Here is a 19072-nt window from a genome sequence, read left to right as displayed (position 1 = left end):
AGGCCTAAGGGCATTTCAGGTAGGGTAGCTCTTCTTTAGTGAGGTACTCTTTCTTCCCAGCACTTGTTCTCTGCCCGTTAAATGGTGGGAGAGCTTTTTACTTAGAATGACAACCAAAAAATGGGGTACGTGTTCCAGCTATGTCCAGGCCGAGGAATGGACATTGGAGAATGGCTTGCATGGTAAAGTGGTGCTCCCTTGGGGTAAACAAAATTAATTGATTTAAAAAACTCTAACTTGTTAAAACAATAATGCAGACATTTATAAAGAAAAGAATGATGGCGTCTCCTCTTCTGAGAGGTGGTAACTGTTTTTAATGGTTTGTCATCATGTTTTAGGCTTTTTTCTGTGGTTATAGATTTATACAGGTAGGTAGGTTTATTTTTACAAGAGGCTTCTTCCCATTAGTACATGTATGTGTACCTCATTTTTAATGCATGAAAAATAGCTATGTAAGAATGTCTCACAGTTTTTTACTGATAGTTTTAAAAGTTGTTTCCTATTTTTTTGTTTGTTATTGTGGTAAGGCTATAGTGAATATCCTTACTTCTATCTCTTTACCTTCTGTGGAACAGTTTATTAAGAAATAGTTTATTGTAAAAGGAATGGCAAGTCATAAAGTCTGTGCAATACGATCTATTGATATCTTGATGCTGATATTAGGAAATTTATTTTGAGGGGCAAGTTTAACAATTTATGAGGGAAACTTAAATATTAAATTATTTAGTAGGAAGATCATAGTAGTAAAAATGATAGAGGAGGGAGATGCTGTGGTTGACCAGTTATATGCTTAAAATCATCCTGCCTTTTCACGTTATTTGTGCTTATGTTTTCAGATAGAAGGATAATCTATTTATATAGTAGAATAACGTAATAAAGCCTTAGTACTATGGGATGTGGATATGTATCCTTTTTCTGCCTTTCATCCTTCTCTAGGAATTGGTAACAATTACTAATCAAAGTCTGAATTTTATGGTTAGTATGATGTGGTTTTATTATTTTTAGTCATGAATAAGACTCATATTTGACAGTGTTCTTACTGACTGAAAACTGTTTTGATACTCTGTTTTTAAATTTTTTTTTAATGTTTATTTATTTTTGAGAGAGAGAAACAGCGCGTGGGTGGAAGAGGGGCAGAGAGAGAGGGAGATACAGAATCAGGCTTCAGGCTCTGAGCTGTCAGCACAGAGCCTGATGCAGGGCTCAAACTCATGAACTGTGAGATCATGACCTGAGCCGAAGTTGGACGCTTAACTGAGTGAGCCGCCCAGGCACCCCAATACTCTTTGTATTAAGATGCTTATAATCTTTATTTAAATTATTGCTCCTGTAGCTATATCTTGTACCATTTTTAATTTTTAAGAACTTTTTTTAAGTTTAAGAGGATGGGTGAAATAAGTGATGGGGATTGGGGGTGCACTTGTGATGAGCCTTGAGTGATTATGGAATTGTTGAATTACTATGCTGTACACCTCAAACTAATGTAACTCTGTATGTTAGCTAACTGGAATTAAAATAAAAACCAGAAAAAAAAATTAAGCTTCTAATATTTATTTTCAGGCCCAAACCTTTATTGTTCAAAGGAGATCACAGATACCCATCATCTAATCCTGAAAGCCCAGTGGTCATTTTCTACTCTGAGATTGGTTATGAGGAATTTTATAATTTCCACCGCCAACTTATATCAAAAAACAATGCAGGCAAAATCAATTATGTACTCAGACATTATATACTTGTAAGTGTTGACTTATGTGTGTATTGTGTGTGTGTGTGTGTGTGTGTGTATACTCATATATATAAAACTTAAAAAAATTTTTTTAACGTTTATTCATTTTTGAGAGAGAGAGCACAAGTGGGGGCGGGGTAGAGAGAGAAGGAGACACAGAATCCAAAGCAGGCTCCACAGAGCTGGAACATAGGGCTCACACCCATGAGCTGTGAGATCATGACTGAAGTTGGACGCCTAACCAACTGAGCTACCCAGGTGCCCCTTATAGCTGTTAAAAATCTTGATTTGCCCTGCACGACCTTAGCACATAAGCTAATAATATCCCCCCTTTATAAAATTATTTGATCTACTTTTCATCATATCTGTTATTTGCACATAGGAGGTACTTTGCTTGCCAGTCTGAAGAAATAGGAAATAATTATGCTTAAAAAATGGCTTAATAAAGTGTACATTCTACTTAAAAATGAAACATGTAAATTATATTTTCTAGATTTAATATAATCATCATACTATGGAACTGATTCTTGAATTCCTTTCCAAAAAAATTTTTTTTCCATTCGGAATCTTCATTTGATGTAAAAGGGAGGATTTCTAAAGGCATAAAAACAAGGATAATTGACTTAAAATTAAGTTTTTAAAGTCTTTTGTAACATTTAGCAATTAACATATTTATATGTAAACATATTTGCTTTTAAAGTTTCTGTGTCATAATAAGCTCAGTAAAATTGCGTGGTAAGTCCCTATAAGCAAAATATATATTAACAAAATATTTTTTTAAGTTTATTTATTAGGAGAGACGGAGAGAGGGAGAGCGTGCACAAGCAGGGGAGGGGCAGAGAGAGAGAGAATCCCAAGCAGGCTCTGTGCTCTCAGCTTGGAGCCAAACATGGGGCTTGAACTCCTGAACTGTGAGATTATGACCTGAGCTGAAACTGAGAGTCGGATGCTTAACCAACTGAGCCATCCAGGCACTCCCAAGTAAATATTTAAATGAAAATTTGTATGAACAGAAACAGATTTTTAAAAAAAATTTTTTAACGTTTATTTATTTTTGAGAGAGCGAGACAGAGTGCAAACGGGAGGGACAGAGAGAGGGGGAGACATAGAATCTGAATAGACTCCAGGCTCTGAGCTGTCAGCACAGAGCCTGACGCGGGGCTCGAACCCACGAACTGTGAGATCATGACCTGAGCTGAAGTCAGACGCTTAACCAACTGAGCCACCCAGGCACCCCTTGAAACAGATTTTTTTAATACCTAGTTTTGACAACTGCTTTCCAGGCTATATTGCTGTTATTAAAGATTAAAATATCTAAAGCGCCATTCTCATTCAGGATGGTGGTAAGCCTGTGACAGTTGGTCAGCCCAAACCCAACCTGAAGACTTTTTTTTTTTTTTTGAAGACATTTAAATTCAATAAAAAATGAATACATCACACACACATGGTCCTATCAAAGTACTTCTGGGTTTGAAACCTCATCGGTATTTCAACTCTGCTTTGTAAGTTCTGGAGTTTCCTTTTCTTTTTCTCCATTTCTTCACGTGGTTTGGTTACTTCTGCCCTGTCACTGTCCCTTCATCTGGTTTTGCCTCTGCTTTGGAATTCCCATTCCCATACTTGTGGCAGGATACAAAATCTAAAGGAGGCTGAGATTCCCGTGGAAGTTTTAGCTATATTTTGAATGCATAATCCTAGGTGGTGGCTGTGTGATGTTAACATGTTCACGTCACGTTCATTGTGACATTTAAGAAGCCAGGTGTTAATGCTGGAATACTTACTCTGCTTGCAGAATCCGAGGAAGGAACCTGTTTACCTCTCTGGCTATGGTGTGGAGTTGGCAATTAAGAGCACTGAGTACAAGGCCAAGGATGATACTCAGGTGAAAGGTGAATTTGTGAATTAAGACCAATGTGTTTTCTTTTCCTTAAATGTGAGTTAAAGGGAATTTATTTCCTTAATGTAAAAGAATAGATTTAGGAGCATGATGAACCTGTGTTTGAATTCTGGTCCTGTTACCTGTGAGTTGGGTGATGTGAAGCAAATTCTGTAGGTCCTAAATTTTCTGTCTGTAAAGTGCAGATAATGGCATGTGCCTCCTAACGTATTTGTGAAGAGAAAATGAGATGTATAGGTAAAGAATGTAGCATAGTTCTTTGCACAAAAAGGTCAATAATTGTAGCTGTTGTTATTGATGATGTGTAATTCACAAATAGCCATTAATTTGTGACCCAGAGTGAAATCCTAAACTATCTTAATGAACAATTTTGTGTTTTTGATTATTTTCTGCACTTGGAATACTTCTTATTGTACTACTCTAGGGTTTTGAATTTATTATTTCAACCACACAAGTTTTATGTGCAGTCTTTCTATTTCTTCCTTGTGAGCTTATTTTATTTTTATTTTTATTTTTTTTAATATATGAAATTTATTGTCAAATTGGTTTCCATACAACACCCAGTGTGTGAGCTTATTTTAAAGATAAAAACGGTTGGTTTGGGTAAATGGAGGATAGCCTAGTACCTCAACATCTGTTACCAATAATTATATTTAGGATTAAGTTGCTTAATTGGAAGTTCTTTAGAATTTTGATACTGAAAAATCTACTGTTCATAATTTTAGAGGTATTAATTTTGAGCTTTTGAGATTTTTAACATGTAAAATTTTCCAAAGTTCAAGGGAAAAATACATTCTTACTGTATCCAGGAACACAGGATACGTTGAAAAACACATGTATTCTGTCTAAAAAAAAAACACTCTACAAAAGGGTCATTGAGGTATTCAGTGTTTTAAGTAGTATTGTAATTTCAGGTGTTTCTAATTTGTTTTACATTATTCAAATTTTATGAGGTTAATAACATTTTTATTTCCTGTCTGAATGATTAGACATGTATATGCTTGTGCTTTTATAGGAACGGAGGTAAATGCTACAGTGATTGGTGAGAATGATCCTATTGATGAAGTTCAGGGATTCCTCTTTGGAAAATTAAGGTATGTATATTTTTGGGGGAAATGCCCTTATTCTTTTAAACTTCCAAGCTTCTTTGCATTGTAGGTATCATCTTTCTCATTACTGTCTGAGTTACAGATCTCTCAGTAGTGCTTTATATATGTAACCTGATAGGAAGCGATTACCACTTAATTTACTGTATAGTTCATGATTTCCAGACATCTGAAGCACATTTTTGTTTTTTTAAATTTAATTAATTTATTTAAATTTTATTTATTTTAAAAATTTATATCCAAGTTAGTTAGCATATAGTACAACAATGATTTCAGGAATAGATTCCTTAGTGCCCCCTCCCTCCCACAACCTCTCCAGTAACACTCTGTTTGTTTTCCATATTTAAGAATCTCTTATGTTTCATCCCCCTCCCTGTTTTTATGTTATTTTTGCTTCCCTTCCCTTATATTCATCTGTTTTGTAACTTAAAGTCTTCATATGAGTGAAGTCATGATATTTGTCTTTCTCTGACTAATTTCGCTTAGCATGACACCATCCACGTAGTTGCAGATGGCAAGATTTTATTCTTTTTGATTGCCGAGTAATACTCCATTGTATATATGTACCACATCTTCTTTATCCATTCATCCATCGATGGACATTTGGGCTCTTTCCATACTTTGAAGCACATTATTGTTAAATGATATTATGGCTTCCTGCCTATGGCTTTAGTTGATTTTGTTTTCTGGGCCTTGCATTTGATGACATAAAGTTACACATAAAAGGAGACATCTAATTTTTTCACCCAGTTTTTCCCAAGAAAATCGACAAAGTACTTTATTATTTTTTTTTTTTTTTTATTTTATTTTTGGGACAGAGAGAGACAGAGCATGAACGGGGGAGGGGCAGAGAGAGAGGGAGACACAGAATCGGAAACAGGCTCCAGGCTCCGAGCCATCAGCCCAGAGCCTGACGCGGGGCTCGAACTCACGGACCGCGAGATCGTGACCTGGCTGAAGTCGGACGCTTAACCGACTGCGCCACCCAGGCGCCCCTCGACAAAGTACTTTAAAAGGTCATAGCTATTTACTTAAGCTAAACGTAGTCTGAAACAACGCAAAAGAGGTGCAGTAGATCTTATACACGTTTAGTTGAAATATATATTAGATTTCACTTTATTTTTTTAATCTTTATTTTTGAGAGAGACAGAGTAAGAGTGGGGGAGGGGCAGAGAGGCAGGGAGACACAGATAAATCTCTGCTGACAGCTCAGAGCCTGACGCGGGGCTCAAACTCACAAAACAGCAAGATCATGACCTGAGCCAAAGTTGGAAGTTCAATCAACTGAGCCATCCAGGCTCCCTAGATTTCACTTTATATGAAAGAGGATAGAGATGGTTTCTTGAAGAAAATTTCATAGCCATTTTATGAAAGTTTCAGAGAAATTTATGACTGAAAATTCTTCTTAGTAGTTACTTCAGTGGCGTTTTCTCGTTTTTGTTTGTTTGTTTGTTTGTTTTTTTGTAAAGGAAAGATCATGAAGAAGTATGTGTAGGCCAGTTTCACGTACTTGAACTTTAACATTGGGCCCAGTGAAATGACTTAACCAGACTAACAGGTTAGCAAAGATGACTCTGTTCATGTTGAATTTCTGTGGACATGTTGAGTCCATCCCATGCATATGAATGTTTCATTGTGTTTAACATCATTTTGGCTTCATTAGTATGCAGTCAGGTTTCATTTTTATTGGACCCAGCTTTCCAGAATATTTTTTCATATTCATGTTTTTTATGTTTGATTTTTGGATAGCATTATGATCTTATGTATTTAGAGCACAAAGGTAGTATGTAGCATATTAAAGACGTTTTCCGTTTTGCACATTCGGAATAGTTGTTTAGCTATCTAGAATAATGGGACCATTTTCGGATATGATCATCATGAAGAAGATGTAGTAACTGGTTGGAAATGGATTGGTTGGAAGGTGAAGGATCTGAGTAAATATTTTACTTTCTGTATGTGGCATTTAAGAAATTTTTAGTTGCTAGCATTTAAAAGAACAGAATTACTCAACAAGCCATCTGTTGTCTGATCTAAATGATGCATATCTGCCTCTGATAACTTCTGTTTTACTAGCTTTAAATAGAATGCACTGTATTTCAAGATAAAACTAAGTGAAACCCAGTGCTCTCGGTTAACTTAAGTTGTATTATTCATGTGATGGAAGGATTTATGGGCATGTAGCTGAAAGAAATCCATCTTGGGACTGGCAGCATTGTATTTCCAGTTTTATTTTGAGAATTTAAAAAGATTGAGGAAAAGTGTGGAAAATAATAGAACATACGCATGTGCTCATCACCCAGAATTGATGGTTGTAATTGTACATGCTTTTCTGTTTCAAAGAACTATTTATGAAGTTTTTTTCCAACACATGCCTTCTTTTACTTGAAAGAAATGGTAAAACACTACAGGTAGACTTGGGGTCCCCTTTGTCCCCACTCTCAGTCCCATTCCCTCTCCCTGACATAGAGAATCACTGTAGTGGTGATTCATTTTTTAATCTGTAAATTTTATGGTTTAAAAGATTATCATTTTCTGTATTAACTTATTTTTTAAGAAAAATAATTCTGCTCTAATATTTTCCCTTTATTGTAGGAATTTACTTATTGCTAAGGGGAAAATCATGAATATAAAGTTGGAGCCAACTTCTACGTGTGCTTTGAGAAAGAAAAGACATGTTAAAGGACTGATTTTATGTTTCTTTCAGAGACCTGCACCCTGACCTGAAGGGACAATTGAAGGAACTCAGAAAACATCTTGTGGAGAGCACCAATGAAATGGCTCCTTTAAAAGTTTGGCAATTGCAAGGTAACAAATATGTAGAGGAATCACCGGCCTACTTTTGACTGAATTTTATGGTATTAAAAAACTAATAGAATTTGAATTTAATTTTATTTATTTGCCTGATTCTCAGGGTACCACAGATTTTCACGATAAAGTGATTATGATTAATCAGAAAAGAAAGGAAGTCCTTTTGTAGACAGATTAACAGTATGCAGAAGTATGTATATAAATGAGTGCCAGATCTTTCTCTGTGTGAACAGATACTTAAGTTTATAATGTTTGTCTTAGTTTTTCTATTTCTTTATATATACATTTCTTGAATAGTGTATCTGTCAAATGTTAAAGACATATTAACATGAAGGATATGTGTGTTTTTCTGGCCCAAAGGTCTATTTTATCAAAATTTTTTTTTAAGCATAATTTACTAAAGACTTTTACTATACTTTGTGGTATATTGTAAATTCATAAAAATGAAAAGGATTTGGGATGGATTTATCCTATGCTAAATGTAAATGTGTTAGTATATCTCTAGTGTTTTATGCAAGTATAGCAAGCAATGTAACAATAAACACTAGGAATTGAACAAAACCTAGAATTAAACCATGGGTGCTCTCTGAAATGGTTGCATTCTAAAACATTCTCAATTGCCAAGAAAATAATGAGAAATAAATGTTTTTTTCCCCTTATTTCTCATTGCATTAGATTAATACACTTTATACTTGACCTTGTTGCAGATCTCAGTTTCCAGACTGCTGCCCGAATCTTGGCTGCTCCTGTTGAATTAGCTTTGGTGGTAATGAAGGATCTTAGTCAAAATTTTCCTACCAAAGCCAGGTAATGAAGAGTAAGGCTCTAAGACATTCTTCTCTTTACTATATACCTAATTATCTTCATGTTTACATGCAAAATGAGACAAGTAAAATATGAAAATGCTTAGAAAATTAAAGTTTTAATACCAGCACCATGCCACTGATGATGCTATCTTTCTGGGAAGTTGGCAGTACCGTACATTGTGGGGTTGGAGACCCATGTAGGTTGTGTCCTTGGCTCTGCCTTGCTAGCTGTGTGACATTTGCAAATAATTACCTCTCTTCTCGTTACCTCACTTCCCCAGCATTAAAATGGAAATAACGATCCCTGCCTGTCAGGATTAGATGAGTTAACAAAATCTGATGTATGCGGATGTAACTAATATAGGGTCTAGCAGCAACTGTGTTTTTCTTCCTGAAGAGTTTTGTATACATCATCTAATTTAAAGTCAATGAGGCAGATGAGTTCTATAGGCTGACTTGTTCATGGTGACAGTAAGATTTTGAGTGCAGCTTTTTAAATACTGCTTTCAGTTGTATAATATCCTCCACGTCTCATAAATCTTTTTAAAAGCCAAATTTTTAGAGACTAACAACTTAAATGGTTGCCATTGTTTTTCTTGAGTAACTGAATGAGCTATTTTGACTTCTTATGTGAGATGCTTTATAAATAAGTTTGTTTATTTGGTTAGTCTTGGCAACCATTTCTTAGAAAGACTTATAAATCATATAGTACAATCTCATTTAATTCAGTATGCTATTGAAGATATACATGTAGGATGCCACCTCCACCAAAAGTGCTTAAGTAGCATGAGCAGTTTGTCACCTTAGTTTAACATTATCCCTTAGTCTGTGAGCAGTAGAGATTGTGTATAGGAATAGAGTTACATATATTTAACCTAAGATCTTTGGAATAACTGCACTTGATTTAAAATGCTGCTATTACTGCTACTTTTCTGTGATGTTGTATGTTGAAGTAATGAAAAAATATGTACATCTGAGTGGAGAAATGTATTATTTGTAAAGGTGAAGATTTTTTTGTTTTTTTGTATTAAGGAATTTGTTGTTTTACATACAAATATAGGGAAATTAACTAAACATCGATAACATTTTTATTTCTTTAGAGCAATAACAAAAACAGCAGTGAGTTCAGAACTTAGAACCGAAGTGGAAGAGAATCAGAAGGTATTACCCAGTGGTCTTTCTGTTTTGTATTGTATTTTTAAAGATGAGGAAATCTGAGTTACATCAATGACATTGAACAAACTTTTACCAAAGATAGTGGTGTTTTATTCATTTCTGTAATCTTTTTTTATGTTTTTAATATTTAAAGTTGAATATGAATATAATTGAAACATCAGATGGTGCCACCACTTTGTTTAGATAAGCAGCATCCCCCTAACATGACTTACTCTCTGTTTTTAATCTGTCTGTCTGTCTGTCTGTCTGTCTATCTATCTATCTATCTGTGAGAGAGAAGGAGAGAGAATGTGAGCGACCAGGGGAGAGGGGCAGAGAGGGAGAGAGAGAGAATCTTAAGCAAGGCTCCTTGCTCAGCATGGAGCCTGACGTGGGGCTCAATCCCACGATCCTGGGATCATGACCTGAGCCATAATCAAGAGTCAGGTGCTTAACCAACTGAGCCACCCAGGCTCCTGGACTTAATTCCTGTTTTGTCCTCCTTGCTAGAAGCATCTATTTTCAACCCTTAGCTGATTGTTTTGATGTTTATCCCCAGCTTTATAGTAAACTTAAATTAGTGCTTTGTTTTCCAGTTTCAAGTCTTCTGTGTCGGTCTCCCATTACAAGGATGACATTTAACTTTCTTTCACTGCCCCTCACCCCCATGTCTGCCACTACTCTGTACTGGCACTTCCCCATCCCTCCACTTTCTCTGTATTTTCATGTTGTGATTTTATTAATTTTTGTTCTGCTCCAATATGTTCTGGTTGTTCTTTATGTCTAGGGCATACCAGTTATCCTGGGACCTTGCTTTAATCTCTTTTGTTGGATCTCCTATTTCTTGGGTTCCTGGTATTCTTTGTTTTTGGTTACTCCCTTTTTTGGTGCAGTACATCATTCTTCATGAGAAAAGTTGCATTTCAGATTCTGAGAAATCAATTTTCCACTTCTGTTTTTATTGATAGCTTGGCTGAGTATAGAAATCTAGATTGGAAGTCCTTTAGAAGTTTTGTTACTGGACCAAAGTGAGTTGCTTCTTGGTGAGTTACAGACAGAGACCACACCAGGAGGAATTGCCTCACAAGGTCATCTTTATTTGTAGAAATAGGGAGATCACAGGGAATAATTTCCAAAACCATGACTACTCTTAACAGAGGTAGGCTGGCTCCTTTATTAGGGCTTGGATGAATAGTTCCAAGAAGGGGACTTTAACATTGTAATGAAGCTGAGGAAGCTGTGGAGCACTTTCTGATTCATTTGCACAGGTGTCATATTTCCTCAAATAGTTTCTTTTCCTTTTCTAGCAATTTGTTAGTTTCTAAGAGATGAACTTGACTGACAGAAACTTTTAGGAATTTCCTGAGTTCAGTGGGTCAGTTTTGAGTTCAGGGGTCAATGGTGACAGTTTGAAGGCATTGCTTCTTAGGATTTTGGTTTCTGTTGTGGTTATTGAGAAGTCTGAAGCCTTGGTATGAGATCTAGTTTTTCTTTCCAGAATCATTCAGGGTGTTGTTTTTGGCTCTAGTAATCTGAAATTTCACAGTGCTATGCCCTTTAAAGAAATCTCTGTACTGTTGAGTGATTGATGGGCCCTTTGAATCTGGAAAATCATTTCCTAGAGTTTTGGGAAGTTTTCTTGATTTATTTCCTTGCATTTTTTCCATCTAGTTTCTCTCTTTTGTTTTCCTGGAATTCTTTATTTTTAAGATGTTGCATTTCCTTGACTAGCTTGGCCTAATTTAAAAAATGTGTATTTTCTTTCCTATTTTCCAATTCTTTTGTGTTTTATTTTAAAACTTTTTAGGGGAGGATTTTCAACCCCTTTGTTGACATTTTTTCCTTTAGTTGTCAAATCTTTAATTTCCAAGGGTTATTGTTCTTTGATCCTTTTTTTTTATGGTGTTCTCATGTCATTTTGAACGTGTCAGTAGTGTATATGTATGTTTTCTTCTCTTTTGTATCTGTTTCCTCTTAAGTTGACTTTATTTTTGTCTTGGTTTCTTGTCTTTAATGTTAGAGGCTTTCCTCACATGTCTGGTGACTACTGCTCATATTGAAGAGAATGAGGCAGTAGCAGTAAGGAGCCGATGGCAAGCCTTGAGGCTTTTTGACTGTAGGCTATCCTGTTATGGCCATTTCCTAGCTTGTCCCAGTGTGTCAGTCTGAAACTTTTCCTCTTGAGCTGTTCAGTCCCCAGAAAAGTATCTTCTGATCCTTTCTTACCTAGAAGGGGAAGTCTGGCTGCTGGAGTGGTAGAAGCCAAGTAGGAAAGAACATTCAGGAGCTTCCACTCAGTCCCCTGTTTTCCGTATGGGATTCCCGCTCTCAGTTGTGTTTCATTTCCCTGAGTTCCCAGATTCTTTCACTCTTTCACAGGGAATGAAAGCATTCCATTTTTCTGGAGTGGAGGGACCTTGCTCCATGAAATCAACCGGGGAGTCTGGGGGCTCTTATCTTTAAAAAGCTATACATCAGAACTCATTTTTTAGGCTAGTAATTACCCCCTCTTACCTGTGTTCTTTGTGCTGCCAATTCTTGAGCCTTTCGAGGAGTTCCACAGGGTAACTTGTGGTTTCTGTTGGCTTTCCCCACTGTCAGCCTAGCCTTTAGCTTTCTCAGGGTTGTTAAAACTCTTGCTACTCACATATCTCCTTTCTAGCTTCCAAAATTAGTTGCCCTTTTTCTCTTTTGTTCTCTTTGTTGTTGTGGATTTATAACTCTATAAAAATCCCTTTTTAAAAAACTGTCATTTCAATAGAGTTTTAGGAGGGAAAGAAATGCTTGTGTTCAGTCTGTCTTTACCCCAGATTTTTAAAACCTGTACATAGAAGATATTAGTTAAATAGATCTGAGGGATAAGTAAACCAAATTTATCTCCAATATTTACTAATTTGAAGAAACCTTATTGACATTTTTTATTTACCTTGTTTTTGATTTTCAGAATAGCAATATTAAATATTATCTTACTTTCAGGGCTCCCCCCACCAAGAGGACAGAACATTAGATTACATAGGCTATAGTACTTCCTAGATACTTCGGGGTTTCTTGATTAAATATTAAAGTATAAAATACAAAAGTATAAAACATGCAAAAATGTGTACAAACATTAAATCTTCAGTGTGATGAATTTTCAAAAGTGAAGTTTGCTGTATTACCAGATCCTGAAACGGATATGAGTTATGCTTAGCAGCTCAGAATCTGTGTTTCTTACAGTCAGAGGGTGCTGTACTTATGGCCTGGGTGTGAGTGGACATGGAGTTTTTCCTTCCTAACGTAAGAAATTCCAATTCTGAATTGATGCAGCTTTCCATTTTCCCCTTATTTTACTTGCCATTTAATCCTTCAAGGCAAAGAAGCAAATGTTGTGGCTTCGTCATTGTTTTGTGCTTTACCCATGCAATACTAGACCTTGAAGTTTACTGAGTCTGCAGACTACTGGGACATGAAGGAAGCTCACTGGTCCCTGCCCTTCTTCCCCAGCCCCATGAGAACTAAAGGTTTAATTTCCATCCCTAGTATCTGAGTAGTTTCTTCCCTTTGCTGTGTGGAGCGGCTCCCAAGGAAAGAGGAATTAAATGGAAAGGGTAGAAGTCAACAGAAGCTGACACATCCAAGCAGTGTGTCGGATGGGTCGGGCAGGTCTGAAGGGCTGCACAGTCACCTGTGTGCCATGGCAGCCACCACCTCAGGGAGCAGCAGTTGAGGCGCCCCATGGAGACCAGCGCTTGGAGAGTTAGCTTGCACATAGGTGCTTCCTCGGGGCAGCAACTCAGTTTCTTGATGTGTGTTAGTTTGAAGGTCTCAGGGAGGTGTGGGATTTTGAACCCTTTCAAATTAGGTCTTTGGAGTTCATCAGGAGGCCCAGCTGTTAGTGACTGCTGTTACCACCTTGTTTGGCATCATAAACAGGAAAGAGTAACAGAAGTCTCTTATGAAAAATGATCCTCAGCACTTGGCTTATTTAACCAGTCTCCTTCCTTCTCCTCCTTCTCTGACATTAAACAGTTGTATTAATCAAAGTTGGAAGGAGGGAGGGAGGAGAGGTGTATTTTATCACAACCAGCAGTTTCATTACAACAAAATAGATGCTATGAAAGATCTGTGGGAGTACATAAAAGGAAATCTTAACCCATCCTTAGGGTTTCCTTTAGTAAATAGGAGGATGCCAACATTTGTACATGTAATAAAGTTAGAAACGTGGAAATTTTTGTTAAACATCCTCTTCTTCTTAACAATTTTTTTTTTTTTTTTTTTTTTAAATATTTCAGTATTTCAAGGGAACTTTAGGATTACAACCTGGAGACTCAGCACTGTTCATCAATGGACTTCACATTGATTTAGATACACAGGATATATTCAGGTATGGATAATGTTTTTCATTTTCTGAAAAGATTTTATAATGTTAGCTTCTTGTTGGGTGCCTGGGTGGCTTAGTTGGTTGTCAGACTTCGGCTCAGGTCATGATCTCATGGCTTGTGAGTTTGAGCCCCACGTCAGGCTCTGTGCTGACAGCTTGGAGCCTGTAGTTTGCTTCAGATTCTGTGTCTCCATCTCTCTTGCTCTCTGCCCCTCCCCCGCTTTTGCTCTGTCTCTCTTTCAAAAATAAATGAGAGCACTAAAAGAAAAAAAAATTATTGTGTTAGCTCCTTGTAACATGTTCAGATTGTGATGGCTTATTACCAGGTGAATGCATTTAGGTAGGCTCATGACTGGGATGGGCAGGATGACACTGTCATTTTTGTTTTAAGTTTATGTATTTATTTTGAGAGAGAGAGAGGGAGGGAGGGAGGGGCAGAGAGAGAGAGAGGGAGAGAGGGAGATAATCCCAGGTAGGCTTCACATTGACTGATGTAGAGCTCAAACTCACAAACCATGAGATCATGACCTGAGCTGAAATCAAGAGTCAGACTGAGCTACCCTGGTGACCCTGTCATTTGATGTATGTTCAAGGTCTTGGACATTTAAGGCCCAAGTCTTTTGAGGGTGCCCTTTTAGAGCTATAGCTTTTATGCCCCATTCAACCATAAAAAAAAGAGAGAGCTCAAGCAGGTTCTTTTACTTCTGGAAACAGTGTGAAGTAGATTTATTCAAAATGCCTATGCATCTGGTGTCTCAGAAGGTGTTCTGTCTTACATATGTTATTTGAGTATCTACCCTTTTTGTGTTGTTAAAATGTGGCTCAGTATTAACTTGCTCTGAATTGGTCTCATGAATTTTTTGCAGGGGGGGTGGGGGAGGAGAGTGGATAGATAGAATTCAGATTTTGTCCTTGGGATTAAGGTTGATACAGTTGACACTGGGTTTCATAATAGTAAAAATAAAATTTTATTGCTAATGCTTCAGAAGAGCCAGTTCCCACAGTAAGATATTTTTCACATTAATTATTTTCATTGAACTGTTAATGTTCTCATACTGCTTTTTAGAGCTAGTAAAAAGTAAAATGGATGTGGACACTTTAAATAAAGATTGCCCATATATGTTGTTTTTTTTTAAATAAAAAATATACACATATCTCTTTAATTTTTCAGGATTTACAAACTGAGTTCTTGCTCATTTAAACAGTTTTAAATAATACCCAGATAAAAGAACTAAGAAAAGTAACGTCTTCATCTTTGCTTCTTGTTTCTTCCTCCTCCCCATCTTTTCTACCTTCCCTCAGAAACCTCTACATTGGGTATAAATTCCTCTAGACCTTATACTGTGGTCATATGTGTGTGCACCTTGTAAATTGACACTGATGTTGAAATTTATGTTAAATCTATATAATGTATTTTTTTAAAATAGATTTTTAATTATGAGATAACTGTAGATTTATGTGCAGTTGTAAGAAATACAGAGAGGTTACTGTAGTGTTTTTAAAAAATATGCAATGTAAAATACAGATGATTATTTCATCCTCAAATTGTGTGTTTATATTTAGAGATAATTTTATACCTGGTATATACATGGATAAGTATAAATAAACATGCACCAAGAAGCAAGTCCTACGTACTTTGTTTGATGTATTTTGACAAGATGAAGCAAGGGGAAGAGCTCCCTTTTTTGATTTCTTGACTGGTTTGAACAGGGCATTGAGTTTGAATGGATAGTTTTTTCATGGTGAGGTTTTTTGTTTTTTTTTTTTTGAAGCTTTTTCTACTAAATACCTACTTTCCTCCATTCTCCAGTCTGTTTGATGTGTTGAGGAATGAAGCTCGGGTAATGGAAGGTCTGCATAGATTGGGAATAGAAGGTCTTTCTCTGCATAATGTTTTGAAACTGAACATCCAGCCCTCTGAAGCTGACTATGCTGTAGACATCAGGAGTCCTGCTATTTCAGTAGGTATTCTGTTTGAGTGTCCAAGGGCATTCTGGGCAGACATTTTATTACGTCTTTCTCATTTGTCTTTTGTGAGAGGTAAGTTATTTCTATCATCTCCTTTATTGGCATCAAACAGTGATATACAGCAACTGCTTATATGGGACCATGTGTATATAATAGTCTCTCTCTTTTTTTTTTTTTTTAAACATTTATTTATTGTTGAGAGACAGAGCATGAGCAGGGGAGGGGCAGAGAGAGATGGAGACACAGAATCCGAAGCAGGCTCCAGGCTCCGAGCTGCCAGCACAGAGCCTGATGCCTGGGTCGAACCCACGAACTGTGGGATCATGACCTGAGCTGAAGTTGGACACTTAACTGACTGAGCCACCCAGGCGCCCCAAAGTAGTCTCTTAAATGCTCTAAAAGTTGAATTATTATATTTAATGTGGTTAAGACAGTGATTTTTCCAGTTTTGTATCCCCCTAGGATTCAGCTGAACATCTCTTGGGGAAAAAAGAATGCTGAATTTGTATTTTCTCAGTTGCATCCAAGTCTTGTGTAATTTTGTGTAGAATATCATTCTTTGGCTATTATCTTTTTTTTTAAACATTTTTTTAAAAGTTTATTTATCCTGAGAGAGAGAGAGAGAGCACGTGCACAAGCAATGGAAGGATAAAGAAGTAGAGAGAGAATCCCAAGCAGGCTCTGAACTGACCGTGCAAAGCCTGATGTGGGGCTCGAGCTCACAAACCCATGAGACCATGACCTGAACTGAAACCAAGAGTCAGATGCTTAACTGACTGAGCCACCCAGGTACCCTGGCTAATATCCTTTAAAAGAACTTTGATTACTGGGGAGCCTGGGTGGCTCAGGCAGGTTAAGTGTTAGGCTCTTGATTTAGGCTCAGGTAATTGTCTCACGGTTTGTGGATTCGATCCCCGCATTGGGCTCTGCTCTGACAATGCAGAGCCTGCTTCGATTTCTCTCTCTTCCTGTCTCTGCCCCTCCCCCGTGTGCATGTGCACACACTCTTTCTCCCTTTCTCTCTAAATAAATAAATAAATAAATAAATAAACAAACTAAAAAAAAAAACTTTATTTTGTATGTGAAGGATTTATATAGATTTATATCTGCTGTATTGATGTCTCCTTGTGTATAAAAGAGAAATGAGGGGAATAGAGCTGTCCTGGGCACTTGTGGTCAAAGCACAATTAATATTAGCAATGTGCCTGGCCCATCCTGCCTGACCCATCCTTGGCCCTCCTATCCTTTTTTCTTGGTTTCTATACAGCATTTATCATAGGGAAAATTTTTCCAAAGAAAATTATGTCAAATAAAGATGATCATTATTTGAGTTCTCTCTGGGTAATGTAGGTGTTATTTTGATAAATATTGTTATGTCATTTGTTTTCCTGTTAAAAACATTTGTAATTACAAAGAGTAAAGAGATGAATGTAAGTAACAGCAATATGGCCCATCCCATACTTTCTCCGCCTTAACATTTAATCATTTTGTGTCAGATCTTGTTTTCTTGGAAGAAAACAATGTTTCCATCCAAGTCCTCTTTAGCTCTCTTCCCAGTTCACCGTTTTCTCCCTGCAAGTAATTCCTCTTCAGAAGTACGTATGCATTTCCTACTGTATGTCTTGAAATTTTGAAGATGCCATGGCAGTATTCTTTGTCCTTTTGTTACTCAGTAGTTTTGTCAGACTTATGTAGGTTGATCCAAAAAGGTTGTTTATCTTCTCATGTTTTATATTTTGCTTATTAAAAAAAATCTTTCATACAGTCACAGTTTAAAATTCAGACATACAAAAGGGTATGTATTGAAAAGTCTCATCACCCAGCTGTTCAGTTTTTGTCCCTAGAAGTAACAGGCATTATCAATTACTTGTGTATCTTTCCTTAAATACTCTATTTACACGAACAAAGTAACATACCCGTAGTTTCCCTCCTTGCCCTTTTTATAGAAATGGTACATACTGTTTACTGACTGCTCCCTTTATGGAATTAGGTTGTGCCCAATTTTGTTGCTGTGATAAGCAGTACAATATCTTCTTGTATTTCTCTTTTTGTGCATATATGTGAGAATTTATTTGGAGTAGATGCATAGAACTGGAGTACTTAGTGGTAAGGTAGTAATAAAGTCTTACTTTATTACCTTTTTTTCCCTAAAGTGACTGTTCCAAGCACCAGTATTGGGTCAGAGCTCCCATTACTCTATACCCTTGCCTATTCTTGGATATTGACAAACTTTAAACTTTTTCTCAGTTTAATGAGTGTGAAATTTGACTGTGGTTTTAGTTTCTGTTTCTCAGATTATTGGTGAAGATGTACTCCTTTCCTTGTATTAATTGTTCTTTTGAATTTCCTCTGTAAATTTCTTCATCTCCATGACTGATTTTCATTTCTCATATGTTGGGGGCCTTTTTTTATTGTTATGTTAGATTTCTGTACATTGTCTTGACCCTAGTCCTTTTATTGGTTTTGTAGGTTGCAAATATCTTTTATTCTGTGGCTTGTGCTTTAGTCACTCATTTTTATACTTGATCTTTGTAATTTTGAAAATGGTGCTTTCCATGTGATTCTTCTTAAAATCATTTCAAGTCTTACGGACAGTTCTAGCACTTTTCACTAATGGCGACTAAAGTGTATGCACCGTGTTTTGTTTTGTTTTTTTCCTCCCTAGTGGATCAACAACCTGGAGGTTGACAGCAGATATAATTCATGGCCTTCTAGTCTACAAGAATTGCTTCGACCCACCTTTCCTGGGGTTATCCGGCAGATCAGGAAAAACTTGCATAACATGGTGAGTAAAACTCATTGTGTAGCCATAAGCTCTGTTTCTCCCTTGACTTCTCCCACTTCTCCCCTACCTTTCAGCCATATAGACTGTTCACTTCTCTCCTATACTAGCTGCTTCTATCACCACTATGACCACTAAATATGTTCTTCTAACTCCATATTCAATCTGAAAGGTTTATTTTTTTTTATTTTTTTTTTATTATTATTTTTTTTTTAAATTTTTTTTTTTTTTTTAACATTTTTATTTATTTTTGAGACAGAGAGAGACAGAGCATGAACGGGGGGAGGGCCAGAGAGAGAGGGAGACACAGAATCGGAAGCAGGCTCCAGGCTCTGAGCTGTCAGCACAGAGCCTGACGCGGGGCTCGAACCCACGGACCGTGAGATCGTGACCCGAGCGAAGTCGGACGCTCAACCGACTGAGCCACCCAGGCGCCCCTATTTTTTTTTATTTTTGAGACAGAG

At 36.8% G+C, this 19072-nt stretch overlaps 1 protein-coding gene across 2 annotated transcripts in view; it reads left to right on the top strand.

The window, feature by feature from the left end:
* The window catches only part of UGGT1 (UDP-glucose glycoprotein glucosyltransferase 1), a 110431-nt gene that overhangs the window by 15967 nt on the left and 75392 nt on the right, over window positions 1-19072 (top strand). For both annotated transcript variants that reach the window (XM_042994155.1, XM_007093110.3), the window contains exons 6-14: window positions 1561-1735; window positions 3519-3615; window positions 4639-4717; window positions 7434-7534; window positions 8245-8344; window positions 9444-9504; window positions 13770-13861; window positions 15669-15819; window positions 18492-18611. In XM_042994155.1, the coding sequence (XP_042850089.1) occupies window positions 1561-1735; window positions 3519-3615; window positions 4639-4717; window positions 7434-7534; window positions 8245-8344; window positions 9444-9504; window positions 13770-13861; window positions 15669-15819; window positions 18492-18611 (976 nt within the window). The remainder of the gene's footprint in view (window positions 1-1560; window positions 1736-3518; window positions 3616-4638; window positions 4718-7433; window positions 7535-8244; window positions 8345-9443; window positions 9505-13769; window positions 13862-15668; window positions 15820-18491; window positions 18612-19072) is intronic.

The sequence above is a fragment of the Panthera tigris genome, chromosome C1 (assembly GCF_018350195.1).
Source record: "Panthera tigris isolate Pti1 chromosome C1, P.tigris_Pti1_mat1.1, whole genome shotgun sequence".
Lineage (NCBI taxonomy): Eukaryota > Metazoa > Chordata > Mammalia > Carnivora > Felidae > Panthera > Panthera tigris.
The sequence above is the reverse complement of the archived record's forward strand: the minus strand, read 5'-3'. Positions and strand labels throughout refer to the sequence as shown.